The sequence below is a fragment of the Phalacrocorax carbo genome, chromosome 1 (assembly GCF_963921805.1).
Source record: "Phalacrocorax carbo chromosome 1, bPhaCar2.1, whole genome shotgun sequence".
NCBI lineage: Eukaryota > Metazoa > Chordata > Aves > Suliformes > Phalacrocoracidae > Phalacrocorax > Phalacrocorax carbo.
This window is the reverse complement of record NC_087513.1, coordinates 186,467,983-186,493,894: the sequence shown is the minus strand read 5'-3', so window position 1 is coordinate 186,493,894 and position 25,912 is coordinate 186,467,983. Positions and strand designations below refer to the sequence as shown.

At 38.1% G+C, this 25,912-nt stretch overlaps 1 protein-coding gene across 4 annotated transcripts in view; it reads right to left on the bottom strand.

Moving 5' to 3' along the window:
* Positions 1–2,367: 2,367 nt before the first annotated feature.
* The window catches only part of LRCH1 (leucine rich repeats and calponin homology domain containing 1), a 140,327-nt gene continuing 116,782 nt past the window's right edge, over positions 2,368–25,912 (bottom strand). For 3 of the 4 annotated variants that reach the window (XR_010371144.1, XR_010371145.1, XR_010371146.1), the window contains 4 exons: positions 24,809–24,946; positions 22,859–22,936; positions 14,764–15,021; positions 4,950–5,031 (listed from right to left, as the gene is read on the bottom strand). Coding sequence is in view for 1 of the 4 variants with exons in the window: in XM_064440857.1 (XP_064296927.1) it covers positions 4,918–5,031; positions 22,859–22,936; positions 24,809–24,946 (330 nt within the window). In the remaining 3 variants the exon portion in view is untranslated. Of the gene's footprint in view, positions 5,032–14,763; positions 15,022–22,858; positions 22,937–24,808; positions 24,947–25,912 lie in introns of all 4 variants that reach the window. The other variant, XM_064440857.1, reaches the window with a different exon arrangement.

Here is a 25,912-nt window from a genome sequence, read left to right as displayed (position 1 = left end):
GTTTTCCACACTGTAGATTTACAGCGTGCACTAACTCCTCCTTTCATGTAAAGCAGGGCAATGACATAAAAATTCTAAGCCAAAAAGCGATAAGTATTTAGATTTTTTCCAGTCCCACAACAGCAAAATTGGCTCAAAGGCTTGTTTAATGTGTGGCAGTTTCTTCTAGTTGTTCCTTTCCCCCCACAGCAACCAGGCAACTGCTCTGCCGTAGCCAGCAAATGGATTACGGGGCTGTCCCTAACACGGGGTGGGAGCAGAGGCGCGCTGTGCCTGTGCTGCAGCCTTGTGCCCAGTACTAGGAGTGGCATCACAGAATAGAATCATTGAGGTTGGAAAAGGCCGCTAGGATCATCATCAAGTCTTGCTGCCAAACCAACACCGCCATGTCTCTTAAACCGTGCCATGTCTACACATTTGTTGAACCCCTCCAGGGATGGTGACGCCGCTACCTCTGCGCAGCCTGTTCCAGTGCCTGACCACTTCTTCAGTGAAGACAATTTTACTAATATCCAACGTAAACCTCCCCTGATGGGGCAGCGGTGGAGTCGGGGTGTTCAGCTTGGTGCAGGTACTTCTAATGATAAACATTTCCATTTGTTACCTGTCAAAGCTAGTACTTTTTTTTGCCTAATGCATTCTGATGACTGTATTTAAGGGAGGGCATGTGCCATCCTTGTCACTCCCTGACGGGAGTGAGTGCACCTGTGTGTTACATCATTAGAGGAGATTAAGAAGCAGGTTTAACTGTGTCATTTACTAAAAGCGCTTTTAAACCACTGGTCTAAAGCTGCTGAGTTAATGGTAGGAAACAACTTGCCCTGGGTGGGGGGAAAAAGGTCCTCTTTCATACATTATAAATTTATATGGTATAAATCTAAGTTTCCCATGATACTGTTGATAGTTGTGGGGAGCTTTATTGCCAGTATCCTTAATTTACAGTCCAGCAGGAGATTAATTACCACATCAGCTTCCCCAAACAACTACCCGGCTACACTTCTGGAGCTGAACTCACCTGTCATATTTTCCGCTCGGTGCTCCTGATACTTGACAGCTGTCCTGCACTGGTCACTTTCTTAGTAAAACAGATCATTCGCGTGCAGCGCTGCCTTCCTCGAGGGGGAGCTCTGGCTGCCTCGCTTATGAACCGGAACAGATTCAGGTAAGGCCCGGCCGGGCTCTCCTGAGTCCAAGCGAACTTGTTTCGGAAGTCGGTAACCTCAAGGCTTCACCGAAGCTGCCCTGGGCTCTTACAAAACGTGCTAGAGGGTGCTAGAGGGCCGGCACAGAGGGGACCCTCCCGCTGCACTCGTGCACGGGCTGCAAGCCCAGGCCAGCGCAAAGCCGTGAGAAAAGCTGGGGCGCTTCGATCAGTTGCGCGTGCGGCTACAGACACCGAGCATCTCTGCACCTTCTCGGTAAGAATTGTGTGAGGCCGCCAGATCCCTCCTGTTGGCGATGCCCGAACCTCGGCGGGACGTGGCCCTCGGCTGCCTGCTGCTGAACGGGCTCTGCTCGCCGTGAGGAGCCGCAGCGCAGGACTGCTGTGGGACTCTTCTGGCCTAAAGGATGCCGATTCTAACGCGGCGATCAGTCTGTCCCGGGCTTTGTATCGCAACAGCCACGAAGGCACTCAAGCTTCCTTGGCAATCAAAAGCACGATCTCCCCAGGAGATTACTGCAGGGGGATCCTTCCCTTTCAAAATCCACTACTAAAAGGGAACAAATACGCCCATAAAATCACCTGGTTTCGGTACGGATGCTTCATTAGAGAAACGACAAAACAGCAGGATCTGTACTTACGCGGCTTCAGAGACGCGGACAGGCAGGAGAAGGCTGTATGCTGTCACCTACGCGCAGTAGTTCCCTACTACCTGTTTCCGCAGAGACGGGAGAAGGGCAAAGCAGCTTGGCCCAGCCCTGTGACGCTGGGTTACGCCCAGGCCAGAAAGCATGACTGCACTATTGCTTGGGTTCACTAAAGACATGATCCGATTTTCTTTGCTAAAGCCTGCAGGGTAGCCTCTGCAGGAGGGCACGGAGGAAAACAAGCCGCACTGTACAGCGAAGGGGGAAGCAGTAAAAAGAACGCCTCCCGTATGGGGGCGTGAGCAGGAGCAAAGTGACGCTGTATCCCCCCTTCTCCCTGCGCTGAGCCCCCCAGGTCACTACGAGACTGGCAGGAGAGCTTGAGCAGCAAAGCTGGGGGAACCAACGCCCGGCTGTTGGGAGCTGGATCCTATTCCTTTATTTGGGTCACACCATCCTCCTCCCCCCGCCGACCCCCAGCCCCTGAATCCATCGTTCCCAGCCTTAGGCTCTCCCAAACATCACCTCTTTTACAAGAAACCATCAGGCACAGGGGTAGTTGGTTAAAAGGTTTCTACAAATAATATAGTTTAATAGTAACTACAGTAAAGATTTTCTATATACATTATGTTTGCTGCTTCGGGTACTATAGATTTGCCATGCATGTTTTATTGCACATATAAATAGTATACAAAGATTCATGAAGATTCTCTTTTTAGCCGTACAGGTTAAGACTGCATAAAAAAAAGCCGTATTACAAAATATTTAGAGCTATTATTTACAGCCAACTTCAAGCAAATACTGAAAGACACTATCGGGAGAAAAACAAAGTTTTAATTATGAAAAAACAAGATTTGTCAAAATAATAATTACAAAGCTTCATGTTGCCATATATACATTGTAGAAAAATACCCAGGAAACCTGCATTTTATCCCTCAAGACGCAGAAATCAATATTCCTATTTTTATACTCCACCTTTGAATGCTTTTAAAATTTGATAAACTCTGACTCGAAAACTTATTTTCTTTACATTGTTCGTGCTTGTTTTGACAAAACAGATATTTGTGCAGGTCTGTAAAATATTAAAATACATTTTAATTTAGTGTTAAAGTGCACAGTACGTTTTATAGGAAACAATATGCTAGCTGCCAATCCAAACTGCAATTTAAGTCAATGTTCCCCCTATAAAAGAAACGCTTTTGCTGAGGCTGAAGTGGCTGGATGTTCCCTGCATACCCTACGTCTCCCTGGCTGCCAGCCCACTTTCCTCCTCCTAACACGTTGCTGTCAATACGTGCCAGCGCGCTGGCAGTTTGTGGCATTAAAGGGCGTAGCCTGCGTTCAAATATTGTATTAATGATTTAAAAACCCGCTACTGGAATTCCGGTGGTTTTAAATGCAGTGTCTGTGAACATGCGTCTAACTTTGCCTCGATACATAGTAGCGACAAGTATGCATCCTTCTTCCAAAAAGTCTTTATACAATAGCCCTCCCCGTATTCTCCTGCGTCAGTATTTAGTCCTCCCACCACATCGCCTCTTTTTCCGTCATCGTGCATTGTGAACTACCTGCTTGCGTGCACCCCTGACCCCCAACAGCTCCCCTTTACGCCACGTGCAGCTTTCCCGGCCGGCCTGCCGAAGTTACATTGCTCGCTTCTCGCGTGAAAGAAAAAACAGATGTTCCAGATACTGTGAGAATCACTGCGCTGGAACTTTTTGATCTAAAACCTGTGATATTTTAATAATAAACTATGCTTTTTTTAAAAAAAAAATTTCAAGTAGCGGTGAGGACCACCACCTGATGTCCTATTGCCCATGCGGGATCGGAGGTCTGACCCTGCAAACACTCGCTATTGAACACGGGGCTTCAGCCTGCAGGAAAACGATGGAGGCTCTAAGGAGAAGCCCTGTGGCCAGCAGGTTGTAGCTGGAAGATCAAGTCTCTGAGACTGCCTTCGGCAATTTTAATAATTTTATCTCCTCTCAAAGGAATCACTGAAGAAAACAAAAATTTTTTGGCTACCTGGTAAATCTTCTCGCTAATATTCTTGTGCTATTTTTTGTTATTTGTTCTGTAGTGCTGTAGTCGTTAAAAGAAACCAAGTCGCAGTGCAAAATTATATTTCAAGACACACGATCCTAATGCACATCATTCATTTCGTTGTGGCAAAAGTTAAATGTCTTGTGCATAGTAAAATAAGCAATCAAAAATATTTGTTCACATTTATTTTTCAAGTTTACATCTTTCCTTTTTTTTTTTTTTTAAACATCTATATACAAATAAGACGGGTGTGCTCTCAGTTTTGGCCAATTTAATCTAGTGGGGGGGAAAAGTGCTACTGGAATGTAGGAAACCCAATGGAATGCAGACAAATTTTTACCAATGTTCTACAAATTCAAGAATTAAGGAATGCCATTCCAGCTAGCTATTGTTTTAGTAAAAGCACCTATTTTGTTTGCTTTTTATCATATGTATCAGAAAATACAATTTACGGAGATCTAGAGCTACTGCACACCAAGTAGAATAAAAAATAACTAAATATTTATATTAAAATAAAGTGTTTAACCACAAAAAAGCAGTAATAAAATACAGTTTCCTAATTTACATTTTGCATCCAAAGGATGAATAACAACTCACTAATAAATAATATATAAATATTTTATGTCAGGATATTTTTTAAAAGGCAATAGCCTGAAGCAACTGCAGAAGAACCTAACGTGGCAGAAGTCTGATTTACTCTCCCGCCCCTCCCCCCCGCCAAATGATTACAATGATTCTTAGTTTAGCCATACGAAGGTATCTTGCTGCAAGACAGCTGTGTGCTCCACACGTTTTTAAGTGGCAGAGAGGTGGCTGTTTTAGCAAGTACTGTACAAAGTGAGCTATAAAAGCAGTGAAGCCCCAATTTGCTCTATAAAATGTTTCTGGTTAGTGTGTGGTTTGTAGTTCGACGCACCTGTACAGCCTGAAAGATGATTTTAAAATCAGAAGTATAAGAATGCTCTCAGAGCACTGGGGTTTTTTTTCCAATGCAGTTTGAAAAGACGGGCAGTATTTTGATTCTTTGATGGCACAGTGGAGCTGGTAACAGCAGAGAGAGTAGTTTCATGTGAATAAAGCTTGTTTCACTGTGGTTACATCTAGCAATGCTTGAACTGTTATGCTCACTTTTACCAAGCCCTTTTCTTCTAGGATGTGATGTGGTAGGCAGAGCTTCTCCTAGAAAAAGACAGACAAAGGAGTAAAGATTAGGATATTCGATACTCACTGCAATTCTTTGCTTTACATGAACACGGTTGGAACACAACGCCCACCAAGAAGGAACCGTTTCCTACTCTGAATTAAAAAACTGCCTGTGATTTTGACAGAGTGTCTCTGATTTTGCTCTCGTTATACCTATGAATTAGTGACAGATCTGTTAATACTCTGGGCCTCAGAAACCAACCTGTTCTGTGGTCTTTACAGTACATAAACATCTTAGCTAAGAGCGAGGGCTAGCAAGTACGTGCTGAATTTTCACCTACAAAGTGAGATAACATGGCATTTGCCTGTTATTACGTAGGAGTGAGTTTGGGGACAGAAGGCTGGTTTTGTCAGTCAAAAAAGGTCCTACCACTGAGCTCTAGACAGGCAGGTCTTGGTCCCAGGACACGCCCCTTGAAAGCCACCCATTAGCATTGACAGAAAAGTGCGTGTCGTGTCGTGCACTGAGTGGGCCAAGTGTTTCGTTCTGAGTAATTAGCAGCTTAGTTTGACATATCCAGGAATCAACTTTATTCACCGTTAAGGACACAGCAATCGTGGCCAGGCTGAAACCTACTCTCTGTCCACAGCGGCTGTTACACCAGAAGAAAGTCAAACAGTAAATACTGTATTTCCTACAGGTAACAAGAAACCCCCCAGTGAATAATTACAGAAAGCCTCGCATAGAGAGGCAGCCTTGTGTCACGATTGGCCCTCTCTTTAAAAAGAAGTTTTTCTTAATGTAACTGGGCGATTGTGTTAATGAAACCCAAGGAATTAAGAAATCAGACAGCAGGTTTCTAAAAAATAAATGGAAAGGCCACACTACATCACATAAACTGTAATTACAGCTGTGAGACTTATTGGCACAACATGGAAGCCAAAAGTAAGTGGGATGACAAAAATATACAGATAGAAAAACCCCGAACGACACTATTAAACACAAACACACGGATACAGAGTCTGGCTCATGAAGTCCTTAAATTGCGCACATCAGATTGGTTTACGTTTGAAAAGGCACCATCTATGATGTAACCGTCTGTTCCTTCCCCAAGCATCCGTACGTGACCACCAGCAGAGACAAGATACTGATTTATTTTTTGAAGGAGAGGGGTGGGTGTTTTGATATTCTCAGTATTGAATCTTTTAGCTGTTCACTCAACTTTTAGCTTCTAAAGCTGGCGATGCATTTGAGATTATATTTTAATTAATTGCCTGTCTTCTACTGAATATTATTCTTGCTTCTCTAATGTCAATTAAGGGTCTCTTATTTTATCTTTATGCAATTCATGGGCCTATGTCACACGTCCTCATGTACACGTTGATTTTATCTCAATTTAAACATCACTAATCTCTTCAACCTCTCTCTTCTCATGACACATTTTGTTCAGCTCTAGTCCCTTCCCTGACCCCTATAAGCCCTTAAAACTAAAACTAAAAATAAAAATCCAGGATGATGGAACTGGAACTGTACAAGAACAATTCACACAGTTTTTATCATGTTATGCACCGATGTCTAATTGCTTTTATTGGCTTCCACTGTTGTCCAGTCTTTGCTCAGGGAATCTGCAGTGGGCCACCGCTCCACCAGAACAGCACCAGCATTAAACAGCTACTCCACTTCTGATGTTTCTGACTTTCTTTTGTTCAGGAGTATTTCCTTTATGCACAACCAACGCTTCACTTGTTTCAATTTTTGGTGAAGTTCCTCACACCCCACTCCAGCCTCATTGAGAGAGAAACTGCAAAACTTACCAATAAACTACTAAAAAGTGAACCTAAAAAGTGAGAGCCAAACTTTATTCACCATCATGGCATCTGCTACTGACAACTGTAATTTATCTATATTTACGTTTACATTTTATGTTTACTACTTTGGATATTTTAATAGTTATTATTTTATGCTTAAAAGATTTTTTTAAACTTAATTTGTAATTATTTTTTTTAAGGTTCATGGATATAGCCCAGAACACCAAACAAATACTGTGGGTTCCTTCTGCACACACAGATCCAAGAAACAATTTCGAACAGATGATTTTCAAGGAGCTTGGCTGAGCAGGGCTGTAAGAGATGGACAACACACGTTTCACCACATGGAAGATGCTGCAACGTTCTGGCGGTCCGCTAACGCTGGGTTTCCACTTCTACTCGGTTTGTGGATTCTGATTCACATTGGCTGAAGAGCTGCGGCAGCTGCCTCCCACCCCTGCCCGCTACCCTGCCCCTCTCTGCTGGAGCTATTTGCCCAGTCAGCACAAAGGAATATCCCTGTCTTGCAGCCGTTCCAGTTCATCACCCAGATTTCCACTCCAAACCTACCCTAAATTGGTCATTTAAATTAAGACACTGGGTTCTGCAGTTCATTCTTGTTCGTTCTTCTGACTGAGGTATTGACCTGCAAGCTGTCAGAGGTGGCTCTCACCAACTTTTATTCCTCTGGAAAAAAAGTGTCTTTTCCAGAGAAATATATATTTTAGGATGTAAACTCCTAAACTGATACCTGATTAACACTGTCTTAGCTACAAAAGAATGTAGAGATAGTGATATCAAATAAAAGGGAAAAAAACCCCACAAAAATATTTCTACTTCAAAAAAATACTTTGCCAATCTGATGTCTTGGGACATGGTTCATATGAAGATCTACAATATTCTGATTCCAGCAATTTTAAAAAAATTATACTAATTTATTGAGAATGCAAATCAGAACATCTAAAGTGAAATGTTATTCCCTCCACTCTCTTCTACTACTTCCCAGTGCCCTTGCACGTTAGGCTCTTGTTTCATGGATTTGGTGGCCCATAACGTGCCAGTTTTTCATTAACCTTCCATGCTAGACAAAAGGCATTAAATAGTAATGCCTGCTGAATCCCATATCTGAAACCCAAGTGATTAGTGTTACAAAGGCTGACAGATAGGTAGGGATTGAATCCAAAAACCCTGCCCCAAAAAACCTACCTTGCCTGATATTTATGTTTGAGAGTATTCTAAATTTAGTCTATTGAAGCCAAATTTGCTGAAAAAGCCACAGTTAAGGATGTTTCTTTTTGAAAAACTAAACTTACCGTTTCTGTGGCGCCTTATAGCACTCAGAGAGCTATTCTGTCATCCCTTCTGGCTAGGGATTTTGCAATTGTTTATAAGCACATTTTCACTGAGGGCATAAAGGAGTGCATGCTCCATTTCATATAAAACCCCCACCAAATATAATTTTTCTCCTTTTAAAGACAATGCATTATCTAATCCTTTTAAATACAGTATAGTAATCCAGGTTGTATAAAGCAACCTCTGCTGTATTTACAAGGTGCACACTCAAATAACTAAAGCTGTTTAAGAAGGTCTATAAAAATAGGATTGTACAGCTGTGTTCTAGGAGTGAGAGGTTTCACAGCACGTTACTTTTTAATATTATACATCATTCTTCATTAGCACTTGAAACATACAGAATTGACAGCCTTCCTTTTACTAAGCAGAAGGTGGAACTCTGTTAACATTTTATAATTCTGCAGTTAAACACGTGGCTATGAGGAACTTTCCAAAACTGACAATGAGTCCTACACCATCTCCTAAAAAAGACAAACTTCATCTTAATGTGTCACAAATCAATTCTCTTATCTAAGCCCTAATCACTAACTTCAAGGCTTTGTAAATGGATTTCATCAACCCTGCCTCACATACTTTTCAACTCACAGCTTTAGAGTAATATACTTAACTCTTCTCAGAGTAAGAAAAATCAAATCCTGCCAAGGATGGAATCCAGAGCACACTGATAATCAACTCGGCTTTCTGCGTAACAGCAGTTACCTTGGGCCGAGATCCCAGGTGTCGCAGTCCTTATGTTCAGCCACTGTCCCAGCAGCACAGTCCATTTTCCATGCTCTCTTTCTCACTCTCTAACCCACTACAACCGCTCTCTGGAAACCACTGACAGAAGAGCTGTGAAGCTGCAAGCCATGAGGGTTTCAAAACTTTTCTTAAATCCTGGCCTTTAGAGACAATATGCCCGACTGACCAAGAGGACAACTCACCTGTGACTCTGAGACTAAACCTCACCCACTTCTTCCCACCTTTGATGAGACTTCTGTCCCTTTTATATTAGCATCAAACCCTGTCTAAAAATACCCCTGTTGAAACCGTCACTGAGCAAGACCCAGAAAGCCAGACAGAAGAACTGGCTACTAATTCTCAGGACCAGTCTAAAAATCTTTAGTAACCATTGTGGAGGGAAGGGCTGCCACTCCACTCATAGCACCATGAATATCTCTCTTCTCGACTACAGAAATTACGGTCTGAATTTTGAATGTATCTTTTCTCCCTAAGAACACAGAGTAACTTGTTGCAAGCAAACCACTTTACAGACACACAGCCATTTTGAATGGATAAAGATGTTTCCAAACTCATCATGAAGCAAAAGAACAAACTCCTTTTGATGGGGGGTGAGGGCGGGAGCACAAAAAGGAGGCAACAGCCAGGAGACTGAGTCACAAAGCAACACAGAAAGACAGTACAACAGGCGTACCCACAAACTTACACACGTGCATGTGCTTGCCAGAGCGAGTTTCTAATCCTGGAACAAAATGGCTGATTTCGACAGTGTAGAAGAAAACCAGGAACACACAAGGACACTGCTCCCACACGGATACGTGACACGCTACACATACACTGCTGTTTTCTTTGGCATCATATGACTTCAAAGTAATGACAACTGTTTGAACTGGTTTATGCTGGGACAAGCAGCCTGGCAAGTCAGCTACAGTTAGCAGTTATCAAAAAAGTAATTGCTGCCATTATATCATATGGGCAAGTAGTGAAATGACCGCATCATGGTAACAGCAGGACCCAACTGTATTTGTTAGTGAAAATACAGGAAAATGGAATTCTACAATTTGGCAAGAGCCTTTCTTTCTTTCTTTCTTGTAGTTGTAGAATACAAGATTTTAGAGCTACAGGGAAAAACCAAAATAGTCATAGAACAATGAAATGCTGGAATATGTCGTTTCTCCAAGGACAAATTAAAAAGTCCATGTAATGCCCATCATTTAATGTTTGGAGCCAAATACTCTGAAATGGAAAGTCACTATAAGAAACATCAGGGCCTTATATTTAAGCAAACATGTCAAATATGCAAAATCTTGAAATTTTGTTAGGTCAAGTTTTCTTTCTAAAGAGATGAAAAAACTACAGCAAATATTTACTTTTTCAAATATCTAAGACAATCTGAAATTATGTCTTCTTATATATATTTTCCTTATCCACTATTACTGTTGCCGTCTGTATGTGTCCAAATACCCTGAAGTTACCATTTGAAGTACAAAAGAAAAGAGCAGAAGATAACAAAAGCACAGTACTTCAGTCTATAGGTGTATTTCACCATTTTGTTCCTTTTAATTTCTAATGGAAAGATTAGTATGTTTTGTAAAGTATACACTTTTGACTGGATTTGACAAGAAAAAAGAAAAACCACAAAACCCACCAAACCAGACCTTCAATACTGCAGCTGTAATTCTGTATTTGGAGTCATAACCAGTTGGATGTCTAAATATGTGCATCTTCTGAACATGCAATAAATTGCAAATATTTCCCAAACTGTATTTGTAGATAGTAGGCATCGGACCCTTTTACAAATTCTGGCCTTGATCCATAAAATTTTAAAAGCAGACCATATATTTTGCCAAAATGCCTCACAGTTTCATTCTAACATGCTAAGAAAACATGTGACCTAAAACTGAAAGGAACAAAAAACATAATAAAGACAGACACACATGAAACAGTAACAGAAAATGGACACTTGCAGGGGAAATATCAATTATACCATAACCTAATATATTAAATTCCAAAAGTGAATGTACGAGAACGTTTTGTAGCGTCAAAGCAGAATGGGTCATTACCTTGAACTACTTTTATACTGTTCTTTCTGCATAACGCAGCGTATGGGCTAGAAATGAAGGAAATGGCAAAGGTTCACAAAACCTGCTCTACTGTTTTTTTCTAAATCTGCATATGACTGCTTTCATTTTTTTTGTAACAGAAGTAAAATGCTGAGAATACTTCTTTTTGTGAAAAACAACTGTGTGGCAATAATTTGGAAACTTATTAATATATATGGATTAGAAAACTGGAAGTGGACTGAATATTTGCTCAGGTCTAATTCAATACCCATTCACATTAAGTGTACCTTTCAGAAAACTTATTAGGAACACAATGGGATCCATATACAACTTTCAGCTCTAAAAGCTTGTTAATATACAAGAAAGAGGCATTTGAAGGACTACTATACTGCACTTGGAAATAGTTATCAGTTTTCTGGCTCAAGGCAAAAGCAAGCCAGATCCTCACATCAAAATGCCACTGGTAATCCAGTGCAAACACATTTTACCTGCACGTATATCCACTACAATTTATATTTATTACTTTATTGCAGTATGGATGAGATGACCTCCACAGGATAAAAGAGAAATCAATATGATAGGCACAGTACAGACTGGAGTAGACCTATTTATAAAGAAAGCAGAGTTTGCAAATCTCTCATGACAACTGCAATGGGAAAAAAAACGAATGGGGAAAGAAGTGGGAGAGCAAATATAAATCATGCTATCAATGAATATGTGGGTGAACTACAATGTATGCGGTTCTTAAAGCCAAGGTTGTCAACTTAATCATGTGACCAGCTGGGAGCACTAAATAATAACTGAATGTCTCAATGCTGGGACCTCCTCAAAGGTGAAGAACCACCATTCAGTTGAAATGTTAGTTTCCCAGTTACTAAAGCAACAGGAACTGCAGCACAGGAACAGGACTCTGAATTTAGCAAAGGACCCGTTACAGCAGATTAAGGAGCTACGTATATGTTTTAAGTTTCCACCTCCCCATTTAGTGGGAGAATTATTGGCTTCAGGGGTGGGAAGACAAGTATTTTTCATTTTTGCATTATGTTTGAAATACATTTTGAGAAACATTACTATATTCACAGAGAAATGTAAGGGCATATTTTACTGTTTCTTTCCCTGTAAGATTTATGTATATTTGGAAGTGTTATCAATAACAACCTGAAAAAATACAAAACCGGATAAGCTTCATGTATGGTAATAAGGCTGTGCTTGTCATAAAGCAAGTATGTTCGTTTTTCTCAGTCTTGTTCAAGATGGCTTCAACTCTGTAACCTCGAGAAAGTGCTTGTAATGTTATACTTTAATTACTGCATCTTGTCATAGTTGAGAATAATGAGAAAATATACTCTAACTAAAAGACAACTCTGCATGGTAAGCATATGTAAAGTTAAAACTTTGGACAAGTTTAAGAGTTACGTGTCATTGTGACTGGGGTATGTTCAGTTGGTCTACGTGGGCACAACAGTCATTCAGTTTCTAACCCAGTGTCTAGTCTGATAAAACACTCAAAAACACTGAAGACACGAACTTCCATTTCTGCACACTGGAAATGCAAAACTGATCTGCTCCTTCTCTTATCTCCCTCCCAAAGCTATGGGATACAGTGGATAATCAGACATAATATTAGACAATGAGACAGATATGTACTATAGGATGGTAGTAACAACCTTCACCACCTGATTTTCTAACTGCAAAGAATGTTAAAATATACTCATACATGTAGATCGGTACTACATAAGGAGTGCACAACACAAAGCATTGACAGACCTGTTCACCACTTACGGGAGCGGGAGTAAAATCCCAGCCCTAGAGAAGACATCACTTTTGTCTCAGATACCAACAATGGATTATAAAGAATCATAGAACTAACGGATTCTGAGCTGATTCAAGCTTTATGTCACTTTCTCAGGTTCACTGGAAAAGCAACATTGTTTCAACAAGACAACCAAAATCATGACAAAGATCTGCTGAAAGTGGAAGCTTAAACATCAAGCTCTGACCCTGAGTAAGCCAGTGTCCACTGCTATAATCACTGAAACTAGGCACAGCTAAGAGACGGCCTGTGCAGGATGAGGGCACAACTTCATAGCTACGCACTCAAATAACTAGTACCGTTTCCTCAAGAAACACTAGAAGCACTCACTGAACTCATGCCTGGTCACAGAAGACATTCTTTACAATAGAGTTGTATGTATGCACTGGGAGCTGCTAGACACCAAACCCTTTAAAAAAATGGGATTTATTTATAATCTGAAATTAATTTTTCCCTCTTAAAATACTTCTCTAATAATACGTTTCATCCTTTTTATATACGTATGTATATATTTAAGGCACAGAAACCAGGAATAGAACTGCATTTAGAAGTTTTTAAATAAAATCTTATAAATATCTATGGAATGGGGATATTTATAGTGTAGCACTAGATCATAACCATATTGCCAGAATAATCAGTAACATACAAGTTCTTATGCTAGTTATCCTCTAAAATTCTATGGGTAATTTTTTTAACATACTAGGCAGTGAGAAATGAATATATTTATTTCACAGCCATGAAACCGAGGTCCTTTGCTTAGCTAGCCTGAGACTAAATTACAAATTTAGTCAACAGCATCTAGGCCAATATTGTAACATCAGTATAGGTTTATAGTTGAGGCTGTATATTTTTTTCAATCAATTTTCATTTTTATATTTCATGTTGACAAGGAATAAACAAAAAAATTTGCCTTATTCAAATTTTATAATAGATGAACAGAACACAGAACCGGAAGGGAAATGGTGGTCAGCAGTCCAGCGCTCTAGCCATAGGCAGAGTTCAAACATACCAAAACACCTCCTGGCTAATGTTTGTCTAACCTATTCTTTAAAACCTCCTAGGATGGAAAATCTAAAGTCTTCCTACATGATCTATTCTCCTAGCTACGTTGTCTTTGTTACATTTGTTACATAAACAAACAAACATTACCTGTATTTTCACAGGTGATGAAACAGAGACAAGATAGTGACGTGACTTGCTTGACGTCACACATAAGAATGGCAGATACAGGAATCTTAACAGCTTATTCTCACGCTATCTTATCGTATCACACTGTACTCCGTGATCTTCATCCTGAACATTCTAAAGTCCCTGGTGTATTATGGGTTGCTCATACCCACTACTAATTTACAGTCATCTTCGGGGTGAAACTTAGCAAGTGTTTAAAAGCAGTTCAGTGCTGCTTTGTGTGACAGAAGAAAAAGATTATTCTATGGAATCTGGAGGAAAACAAAATGTAAGTGGGAAAACATAACTATTCCAGTACAGAATTTAATTGGAACAGCAGAGATGACCAACAGTCTTTAAAGTTACAGTACTCTTGTTAATCTAAAGGATTAAAAAATAACAATAATTTGAGAGAGTTCTGTAAGTGCTCTTAACACAATGTATGCTGAGATAATTGGCATCAACTCAGAAAATACTTTAATCTGTTGAAGTGCTACCTCGGTTGCCTCAGTATCTGCAGCACTCTTGGATTTTCACAAAAAGTAAGAGGCTCAGTTCTGTTTAGCTTGTCATACACATCTAGCCTACCCAAAAGTGGGATAAGAGTAGCTTCGCTGCTTTAACACAGTTAGTGTGTAGTCTAGGCAACATAAAAGAAAACAAACTATAAATAAAGAGGTACGTAAGTTCTTAAACTAGAGCTGGAGGGGGGAAAAGAGATGGGACTTGCCTTCAAGATGCTACTCCCCCTCTCCCCTATTTCAAGAGATTAATAAAGATATTACAAGGAAGGGAAGCAAGGGAAGGGAGAATTTTGTAAGACAAAGGAAGGAAATTAAGTACCTGTAATTTGTCAGAGACAAAGCAGAAAGTTTGTGTGCACATGCGAACAGGTTATGCTGTTAGCACATTCCAGTGATAAGTTATATACATCAAGACTATAAAAAGTATGTGGAAAAGACAAAAGCCTATTAGATCCCAGGAGCGAAAGGTAGAAGTTGATTGTGGGGTTTTCTCCCCGAGGGCGAGCAGAGAGTCAACAGTCTTTCGAATGTGACGAATATCCGACTGCAGGATGTCATACGGAGAGCAGAGGTCAGCCTATCCCGAAGGGCAGCCATTAGAACAGAAAAAAACAGTGCATAAAATTAAAAATACAAAAATAGAAAGATATTGATAAAATATCACAGTATTCTAGCATAAACATGTAGGAATAGTTTCTTCCTAGTATTGCCTTAGTCACTAGACACCCAGCTTTCTTTTATTTCCTTTAAATACTGAAGCTATCATATAATATCAGAACATTGAGACAGAAGAGCTCAGGCCTCCAAATCCTCCCAAAATTATGCCCAGATTCACAAGGGTGAGAAGGTGCGTGTGGATCCACTCATTCCAACGAGATCTGCACACCTTTGTCCATCTGGGCCTTACCCAAATGCTTAATTGGAACCAGCTGTAAAATCTAACTTACACAATAGCAAACAGTGGGTTAGAAAGCTGTTAAAGGCACAAGCAGCAGCAACATGAAGTCTCAAGAAAAAGTACTTAGAGAAATTGTTAGAAGGATGCAAAATTCTCTAACATAATAAATAATCTAAAACTTGGTATTCAAATATCATCTTAAATGATACCCTGGGATGGAAACTGAAAAAGTAAGTGTAGCACTAACTATACTTAATTTTAATAAAGTTTCTAAACTGAAGAATTTGACACTGAATTCCTTAGGTAGCATTTAAAAAGTTATTAGCAGATTAAGATTCCCACACACATTTTTGGAAAGTATCATTGACTTCATATAGCAATTTACTCCAGACTACCTATACAAAAGAAAGTATGAATATGCACACACAATATTTACCATTGCAATCAAACAAAGCAACAACTAGTACTTTAAAAACGCAGTCTAAGATATACCATTTTACACTGAAAATGAGGCCTTAACTATCAACAAAGATGGTGAATATTTATGGAATAAATTGGTAGGAAGTAGGAAAGAGATCCCCTGTTTCAGAGGAACACTGTTTCTTTAGAAGCTTTTCAGTTTCACTTGCTTAATAGATTGACAGTGCACCCAATAAAAGACGCCATGGGAGTTTGGATCTCTGTTAGCGCAAAGTTTCAAGGCCTAGTTGGCAATAAATTAAACTTTGAAGTATTTAAAAGGCCCTTCTATCCAGAAAAATGACTCGTGACATTGGAAGTCAAAACTATTATTCAAACACAAAGAAAAAAGTGACACTTTTTTTTTTCTTTTTCTTTTTTGCTTACCATGCCTGGTTCTAGCTTTAACAGGAGTTAAAACCTGCAAAATTATAATTTTGTTACTTAGGCCACTAGATACACGGAGGGGGAAAACCACCCTGCCTAGCACAACACTGTCATTTTTACAGTAATTTTTCAGAATTTCTCAACTCAAAATTCTACTGCAATAATAAACTTCAGTGCGATTTTATTTGGCTTTTTCTAAAGGATGTAAACTCACAGACAGAACAAAACATGCTGATATTCTTTAAAAATGGGATAGGACTAGTACTGCATTCAAGAACATCTACATTCACAAGCTGCTTACCAGAGAAACTGTTTTTAGAGCAAAAAACCTACTCACTCATGACTACGAATTATGTAATATATTGTATTTTTACCAAAGACACCAATAAACCCAGCAAATGCTGAATTAATTTTAAAATAGCATACAAGATTTAACTCCATGTTGCAAACACATCCCAAAAATAAGTATCTAACTTAAATTTAACTTGAACCTAAAATTATATAAAAAATTTGACAGACCTTTAAAACAAGGACTTTTTCATAATTTTTGTCCAACCCCCTGGCCCAACAGTCCCTACTGCGGTCAGATAGAGAAGGAAGTAATCTCAGAGTTAGAGAATGAGAGCTGGTAAATAGGTTGAATTGTTACAGAGACTGAAGAACTTGCTAACCGGGGATTAACACACTAAGCAGTACACAGGAGAAGCCAAAGTATACAAAAACAGCCAACGCATGCAGAAGAGACTTCCTATGGGAACCACCATGCTGTGCTTTAGTGAAATTCAGTGAAACCTGGAAGCCTGAGAAACATCTGATCTTTTTTTGCTTATATTTGTGTTCTGTGACGATGGATAATTTGGTGTTACATTCACACCCTATGAAGTAAAAATGTTTATATTGTATGTATTTTAAACTGCTGTAATGTAACTCTAGATAAAAAAAAATTACAGCTTTTCAGTAACAGTGAATGTATTTCCACTTAAGTTACCATATTTTACACATGCTGTGAAATGAAAATACCAAACTCAAACATGACATCATGAAATAGTGAAAAAGCACATGACCCTCTCCCAAAGTCTCAAAGACAACCAACCAACCACCCACCCATCCATCGCGAGCACTGCCCTTCTCATTTAGGAGACTGAAATTATTACTAGTAAGGACGAAAAAGATACTTAATCATTACATTTATAAGTTGTTATGTCTATGAAGCTACGTGATTAAATCACAGTTACCAAAATCATGCACGCAGAATAAACACAGTAAGACAGAAGTGGAACAAGAAAAGCATAACCAGCTGTTTGTGTGCACAAACCCCCCTCATTCTACATGCTCTTGCAGTGACTGTGAAAACACAGCATTTCAATAAACCAACCTCTTCAAATTTCGACTCTGGTAAAAGAAGTAAAGAGTAAGTTTGCAGAAGTGCATTGAAGAATGAAGTCTGTAGTGCATATGCACTATATTCAAATCACAAACGAAAGGACCCTCGGAATTATGCTTCCAGTACTCCACATGACAGCATACTGAACCACTTTACTCCATTGTGTAGGCCAAACAGTGTACGTTACCGAGCCCAGAATGAAAGGGTGGAGAAAGGAGTCATACCTGATAAAATTTACTGCAACTTCATAGATGTCTCATGATGAAACTATGGAGAAGTAACTGATGATGTGAATTGATCAAAAAACAAGCATAAGTGGTAATGAAAATATCCTTGCATTAAACTGAGAAACATGATTACCTGTTGAGCAACTAACAGACCGATAAAACACTTGACACTCTCAGCTTGGTTGCTTCTTTTTACTTTGTTCTGCCAGTTTTAGCATACAAAAGCCTCTTGGTTTTTTTCTGTTTGTTTTACTTTATTAGCAATTCCTACACTAACACAAATCATGCTGATTTTTAGAATAACTCTGGCTGATGTTGCAACATAGTGGACATAGTTTTCAGAGGAGGCGAGATGCACTAATAGCTTCCATTTGCAGGACTCAAAAGTCACAGGAAGGGACACAGCTATGCCTTTTGTAATCTGAAACTTTATATGGTAACTTGAGACGCAAAAAGCTGTTTCTTACCATCACACTCCTTTCTGTTCAGAATGTGTACACCAAGGAGCTGACTGAAAATTTGAGAGATGTGGCAGAAATCTCTCTCACATCTGAGAAATACCTCGTCCCACTAACTCATGCTGCACCACTACTGACGTGCTGGAACACAGACGCTCGATAAATCTGCTGTAACAACGGTCTGTGAAAGATTTCGTTTTATCACTACCTTTTATCACCAGAAATTACCATTCTAGTATTAATCATGATAACTTAAGTCTATCTTTTTTCAAGCTATATGAAGTTGGCAATGTGTCCGTGTATGTGAGGAAAATCTTTCCTTTTTTTTTTTGCAAATAACTCTACCTAATTTATCTGACCTGAAGAGGCCCCATAAAGGACCAAAAGATGCTCAAGTGCCTAAACTGTTAAGATATTATATTAGTGTAAGTTGCAGACCATAAAAAATAATCTGTGTCTGTGTAAAAAGATAACTTCTGCATTTTGGCTCACAAACACTGAAAATCCCTTGTTCAAATTATTCTTTTTGACAAAATGCTTAGAAGGTCCTACTTCTGATATGCCGTATTTGTTCATAATTGAGAACTAGAAGAAATACAGACCAAAACTTGAAATTTTTGCCTTTCAAATAACATACTGCATTCACAGCTTTCTTTTGGCCTAAATCTCACTGGAAATAAAGTATCATTCAGCCCACCACAAATCAGTTTTCTTCCTTTTTACAGGAATATTTCTTAACATTACTGAAAGTGCATAAGAAAAAACGCTCTGTAATATGGATTACCAAGAATAACAGCTACCAAGAATGAAAGCTAAAGCTTAAGTTATTGATTTGCAGGTTAAAATGGGAAAGTCTACTTCTTCGCTACTAGTATGAATACTGATTCTAACGTGGCAACTGCCAAAGTGAAGAAATGTATAGGACTATTTTTGTCTTTATTTACATATATTGTTACTGGTTTTATGAAAGAGCAGCTGAAACCAAAATACTTCCGTAACTTTACATACATGCTCATGTAATAATAATTCAGACTCTTCTGATCATTTTTAATACGTCTGGGATGAGATGTCACTCAGAAGAGTAAAACTGCATTAGAACAGGTACATTTGATACTTTGGAGGCCACACTTACACACAAAGAGAAAAATGAAAAAATTAGCTTTATTTTTTAAACCCAGAAAGTGTGAGAGGGTGGCTGCAATATAGGTGGACTGAGTAAGCATTACAGGTGGTGTCAATAGCAGGTTCACGTGACATTAACAACCTACTCCAGTGAATGGCACCATCCAACTACTCCATATCATTCTCATTCTGAAAAATGCAGTAGGACAGGGACCACCTACTTACCACACATCTACTGCCACTTGCTTATTCAATCCGTATCAGCCAAAAAGTAGGAGTATTTGTCATTCTATCGCTGTTACGGAAGAGATTAGGCAATGGGACAGTTTTTAGTTAACAGTGTAAAATAAAGTTGTCTTTTGTACTTTTCTAAGTGACAAAGTTTGTACCTTTTCTGTCATATACCTCCTGAGGGGCACGGCAGACATTTGCTGAATCTTCAGGCTTTCAGATGCTTACCTGCCACCAAACCTTCCTCACATCAAACAAAAATTTTGTTTTGTCTCAAAAAATGATCATTTTCAAAAGATCTCTGATAAGGCTTTACAGGAAAAGTCAGTGGCAAAACTGGACACAAGCTGATTGTCCTACAATTCTCACACTTTTGATAGCCTACTGGTGCAGTAACAGCCTTGCTATTTACTTTATTATGAAAGGGTGAGAACCATAAGCTTAAAATATCCCTTCTGCATTTGATCAGAAGCATCATATAGCCAGTAACAGAAAGTGATTTCAACACGTCACCCATTGTACTGAAATTCTCATCTGGCAGTTAATGGTTTTCAGAATCATCTACATACCAGGGGATTATAAAGAGATGCTCATGTTCCTGAATTCTGTATTTGTGATTCTTTGGCCAAGATGCCAACTCCTGATACTTTTCATGGCACATTTGGATACGGATGACAATTGTATTTTTCTACACTTGGATGATGTGTGCCGGGATCATTCCAGGGAAAGCAGTTTTGACCCAAGAACTGAATGCTGAAAGCCACACAAGTAAGAAACCATGCACATCAGAAGAACACAGTGATTCTTAGCTATTTTCTTGTTTTCCTTTTACATGATTTGACAGGATATTATTCTAAACCTGTGGAGTTCAGGAAATAGCATGTACTCTATTCCATTCCATAAATAACTGAAAACAAGCCAACACAAACTATGGCAGTTTTAAATCCTTAAAAAGACCCCATGCAGCAGAACTTCAAGTTAATTCTCAGGCACTAAACATGGACATAAGTATCACAGAAAAGCCCAATACCTATGGGTATTAGGGTCCAGAAGCGGAACCTATCACTTTCCCAGAAGATGCTTGCTTTAAAAAAAGGAAATAATTCAGTGCATTCCTTTAACTGGTTCGTCCAGAGGTAGTTAGGAAACGTACAACTCATCAACCCGAAGCAGCATTAAACACACCATCTGTAGTTCTTTAAAAACTTGGGACACTTAATTTTCATACTTGCTATCATACAACTTTGTGTTCCTAATACACTTCCCTCCAACAGGCAGCAAAGTTTATCATCTACCACCTAGTTCCGCAGCACAATGGATTTTCACAATATATAGCAGACATATACATTTGCAAATTACCAACCGCTAATGAAAAAGAATATCCTCAGAGTACTTAAAATCTATTGTAAATTTACAATTGCAAGCTGTTCATTTAATGTTTAAGTGAATCAGTTTTTCCCCTCAAGAGAAGTTAACGCTTATTTAAATTCGTAAGGATGGTTAGTTTATAAATCAGATCAGCATGATCTGGCCTTGTGCTTAACGTGCAACTCTGCAACAAATATGTTAACAAAATAAAAAAACCACTCCTAAGAAATTCTCCACTAATTTGAATAGAAGCATTAAAGAGGAGGAGTAATAAATACATTAAAAATGTCTATACATAGAAAACAAAATGGTATTTTTTCCAGAAAGCTTATTTACAGAAATTCAAAATAAAAAAAACTTGGAGTAAAGCTTAGCTTACCCATCTGTAATATGGCACTGCAAGGAACTTTGTAACTTTTTGGTTTATTTCCATTGCTGTAAGATCTCTTTACAACAATGAAAACAGCTCTTGACCTTTTCTTTCCCAACAGGCTATATATAGAAAAACCTGACTTGTATTCTAATTCACTGAATAATTTATGATGCATCAGGAGACAATCAGTTTTGGGGCTCCTTAAGAAACACTCCATGTCTACAAGCCCACAGTACTGATATTTTTATAATCTCTGAAGTTTTACCTTTAATATGAAATCATTCTAACATATTAAATTACATAATTAAAAGAACTAAATCAACCATTACAACTTAGAGGCCCAGCCCATAACACTGAATTCTCAAATTACATTTATGATGAACCACTCATTTGAGTTGTAAGATACAAGTCTCCCCCTCAAAATTCCTACAAAGAGCAAAAATGAACGGTTACTTTTGCTGTCCTCCAAATCAAGTGCTAAAATACAGACAAAATATAAAGAATTCAAACTGGAATTCTTTCCCAGTGTGAAATCTTTGATTGCCACCTGCTCCCCAAGGGGGTGGTGGGGGAGACACACACAAATATCCTTTTGTTTCAGCATTCTTGAAACACACACTAAAAATAACTCAGGTTTAATTGTATTGTCATATGTAGGCAAAAATGTAGGGAAAATACATCATACAATTTTCATGTTTTCAGATTAAAAGACCTTGTATAACATTTTTACCTTCTTTTGAGGGTCATGTATTTGAAAATGACTCTCTCTTAGCAGGTACTTCTAGACCATAAGGGAGTCTTTGAAATATTCCCAATGAAACTCTAGAATTCATTACATTAGTTGAAAATATATTTTTTGTTATTAATACGACAATAAATGACATGATGAATGCTGCCATTCTTAAATGAAAAACAGAAAACACCAAGCACTGCAATTTCCCTATTTCCAACTTGTGAAACACTTGTATCTATGCTATAGAACTTTACTCATATGTACATTCCATACTTAACACAGTTTCTTCCCATTGCTGCAGAAGTGTTTCAGTATAAGACATGAGTGTATTATTAACTTTTACCATGCATATTACAGACTACTTAATATTGTGAAAAAAGGAAAAATCAATAATTAAAAAGAATGAAGCCCCTATTCTAAAAGCACTAGTTATACTGCTTAATGAAAAAAGAATAGCAAACTTTTGCCTTATTACATATTACATATTACCTAATTACCATATTCCTTATTTATCTTCCATGGCAAAGATAAGAAGGCATTGGGGATAATACTGAATTACTGATTTAAGACAAAAGTTGCAATTCATAAGTGCTATGACATGAGCCATTTAAATGCACTAAAGTAGTATTAAATCACATTATTTAAATCGATTTTTTAAATTATATGTCTTTATGGCTGAAAAACTGTAGTTCATGAAGTTATCCTCCATTTTTAACATGATTAACGTGTTTTGCATTTTTGATTATCTAGAACTGACAGACTTAATTAAATTACCTCTGGTATCCCCAGTTTTCTACATGCATCCAGAAAGTTTTCCACATTTCTCCTGCATTTGGCCATGCTAAGTTTAGGCTGTAAAAACAAGAGAAAATAGTTTATGGCAAAAGAAGTCAATAACATTCATTCAGTCAACAGATTGATCTATTGCATTATTCTTGTAACAATGCACCATTTCCTTATTTCTCCTGAAAACAATGCATAAAATTCTGCTCAACTTTTTCTTCTACCACTCTAAAAACATCATGCCTACAAATACAATCTGAATACATGAGTTGTGGGTGCCACATGCTTTTACTTAGTTATTAAAGTCACCAGCACATATAGATCTCTACTTGTTCATATCCAGCTTGTGAGGTTCTAAAACTAGCCTCTTTAGATGATTTGTGATAGAAGACATTGATTTTTCTGGACAGCAAGTAAGCCGATGAAGGATTTCAACATACATTATGGGGAACAGACTTACTGTAATTAACACGCTCTTACTTCTTAAATATTTTATGCACTCACAAATGTATAGTAACCATACACAATTTTAATATCCCTGAAGAGGAAATGTCCTATTACTGCAGAATTTCAAATACTTCCATAATTTGTCTAACTCAGGACTATTCACCAGTTACAGAAATATGATGTTGCAAAAAACCCCTCCAATAACTCACTATTTCACTTTTTCAACACAGTATGTGAAACAATGGTAATTCCTGAATATCCACTTAAATCAAGAATTCAATATAGTAGCAGTGACTTTAAAGAACTAATTTTCTAGGCTAAAGCAATTTGAAGGTTATTTCAAGCAAGAGAACATCATCAGTACAGAGTTAAAACACAATGAAAAGGGATTTAAAGTATTTGCTTTCTGTTATAGGAAACACCAAAAAATTTTTATCTTTTAATAATAAAAAAAAAATTCAGCAAGAAAACGTAAGTTTTTGCCCCAGAAATTCAAGTCAGTGAATTTTGGCAATATCATATTTTCACCAAAGACAGAGGTAATTTAAAACCAAGCAACAGTAAAAGAACGAAACTCCCCTAGACCATCTGAGAAAATGTCTTTTTCTTAACATCTGTCTTCTTGAAAGTTCTTATAGATTCATTATAGATTCGCTCTGAAATCCACAAGCTATTCTCAGAATCGAGTATCAGGCTGCACATGGAAAATATTTACTAATATGTATGTTCAAAAAAAAAGAAAAAAAAAAAAGGCAGGTAGTCTTAAAAACATATAAAACCTCTTCAGAACCAGACCAGTACCAGAAATCTGGAACAAAGATCTGGCTAAGAAAAAGACATAAATAAGCAGAGAAAAAACTGAGAAAATTAAGTTTCAAAAAAATGCACACACACTACATAAGAGTTTATGTCCCGACATCTTCGGTCCTTCAGTTTGGCAAGCCAATATTAAACCACTACAGTGCATGTTTCTATTCCATTCTGTCTGCAGGTAAAACGAATAATTTCTACATTTAACCCAACAGGAAGAATATCATAATAAGTGCTGTACATGCTTTAGTTACATAACACCTGCTAAGCCAGACCGCTAAAGTTAACCTCATATTTCTTCAATCAACACACAAGGGGCTAATTTTCTTTTAAAAAGGGTTTTCTATAATAAAATCTTGAAATCATAACGTTTCATTGTGTACTGAACAAAGAGGCCATTATGAAAAAAATCTGATCTGTTGCTAGATCATAGAAAGGCAGGATAAAATTTTATTCACTTATAGATGTTTGTGTGTGTATATATAAAAACACATACCTTATTTATAATAGATAAAAATTAACAAACATTTGAATTTGTAATAATGTAAATACTGCCCCCAACAAAAAAGAACATTCACTGAACAGCCAGCTGTTTTATGTAACCAAATACCATTTGGCAATAAAACAGCAATTTTTTAAACATTCCTACCCCCACCCCAGTGTAACAAGAAACATTCAACTTACTACTGCTGGTGAAGGTACATGAATACTTCCTACAGACCGAGGACGAACGTGATTTACTAAATGGCAGAGAACTACACCATCCATCAGAGCAGACCCCAAGTCTTCAGGCAGACAAATCTTTAGTCTTGTTTCAATGTTCTGCAAATGAAGACGACATACACACTTTATTATAGGAATCAATGAAGGGCGAAAAAAGGGAATATATATCCTCACCTTCTCCCATGCTGTAGATGCACAGGTAGTTTTAGCTACCAAGAAACACATTACCTTTATATAACAAAGTCTTTAAAAACTAAAAACTAATCCCCCCTACCCCGAATTATGTAAACTCAGTTATATCACTGAATTATATAAACTTCTTTAAAATAACTCAACACTTCAAATGCTGCTGTCATAATATGCATTTATTTTTATGTATACATATAAAACACATACACATGCAATTAGCTGTGTGATTGCACTACATGGGGCTCCTTCCTTTCACCATTCCCTCAAGTCTTCTATTTCTGCATCTCAAATTTTCCTTATCATCAGCACTTTGAATCAGAGCTACGCTGTGTTAATCCCTATACAAGCAGAGAGTAAAACGCAATCTTTCCCTAGTCACTTGAGTCCTGCGCACATATTATTGGATACTACCCAGCAGTACAGGATACCAGGATTAAAAAGCACAATCACTTATGCAAATTGTTGGCTGAGGAGGTGAAAAAGGACCGGTTAGTATTCCAAGAGCCGCTGCTGAGAGATGAACAGAATGAACTATATAAACCAGACCTGGTATTCCTGAAAGGAGACCAAGCCATGGATGTTGACATCACAGTTAGGTATGTAAATAAATTAACATCTTTGGTGGATGCAGCAACAGAAGCAGTTAAGAAATACCAACGCCTAAAAGATCAAGTGCAGGAACTGACTAATGCTAATATCATTAAATTTATGGGATCTCCCCTTTGGCACGTGGAAAATGGTACCAGGGCAACTACAAACTATTGAAAGAACTCGGACTATTTCATGTGAGCAAAAGTTCACTCACCGGTTATCGAATCAAGAACTATTCTCTTCGCTAGATATTATGTGTACGTTTGCTAGTAAAGTAAGAACTAT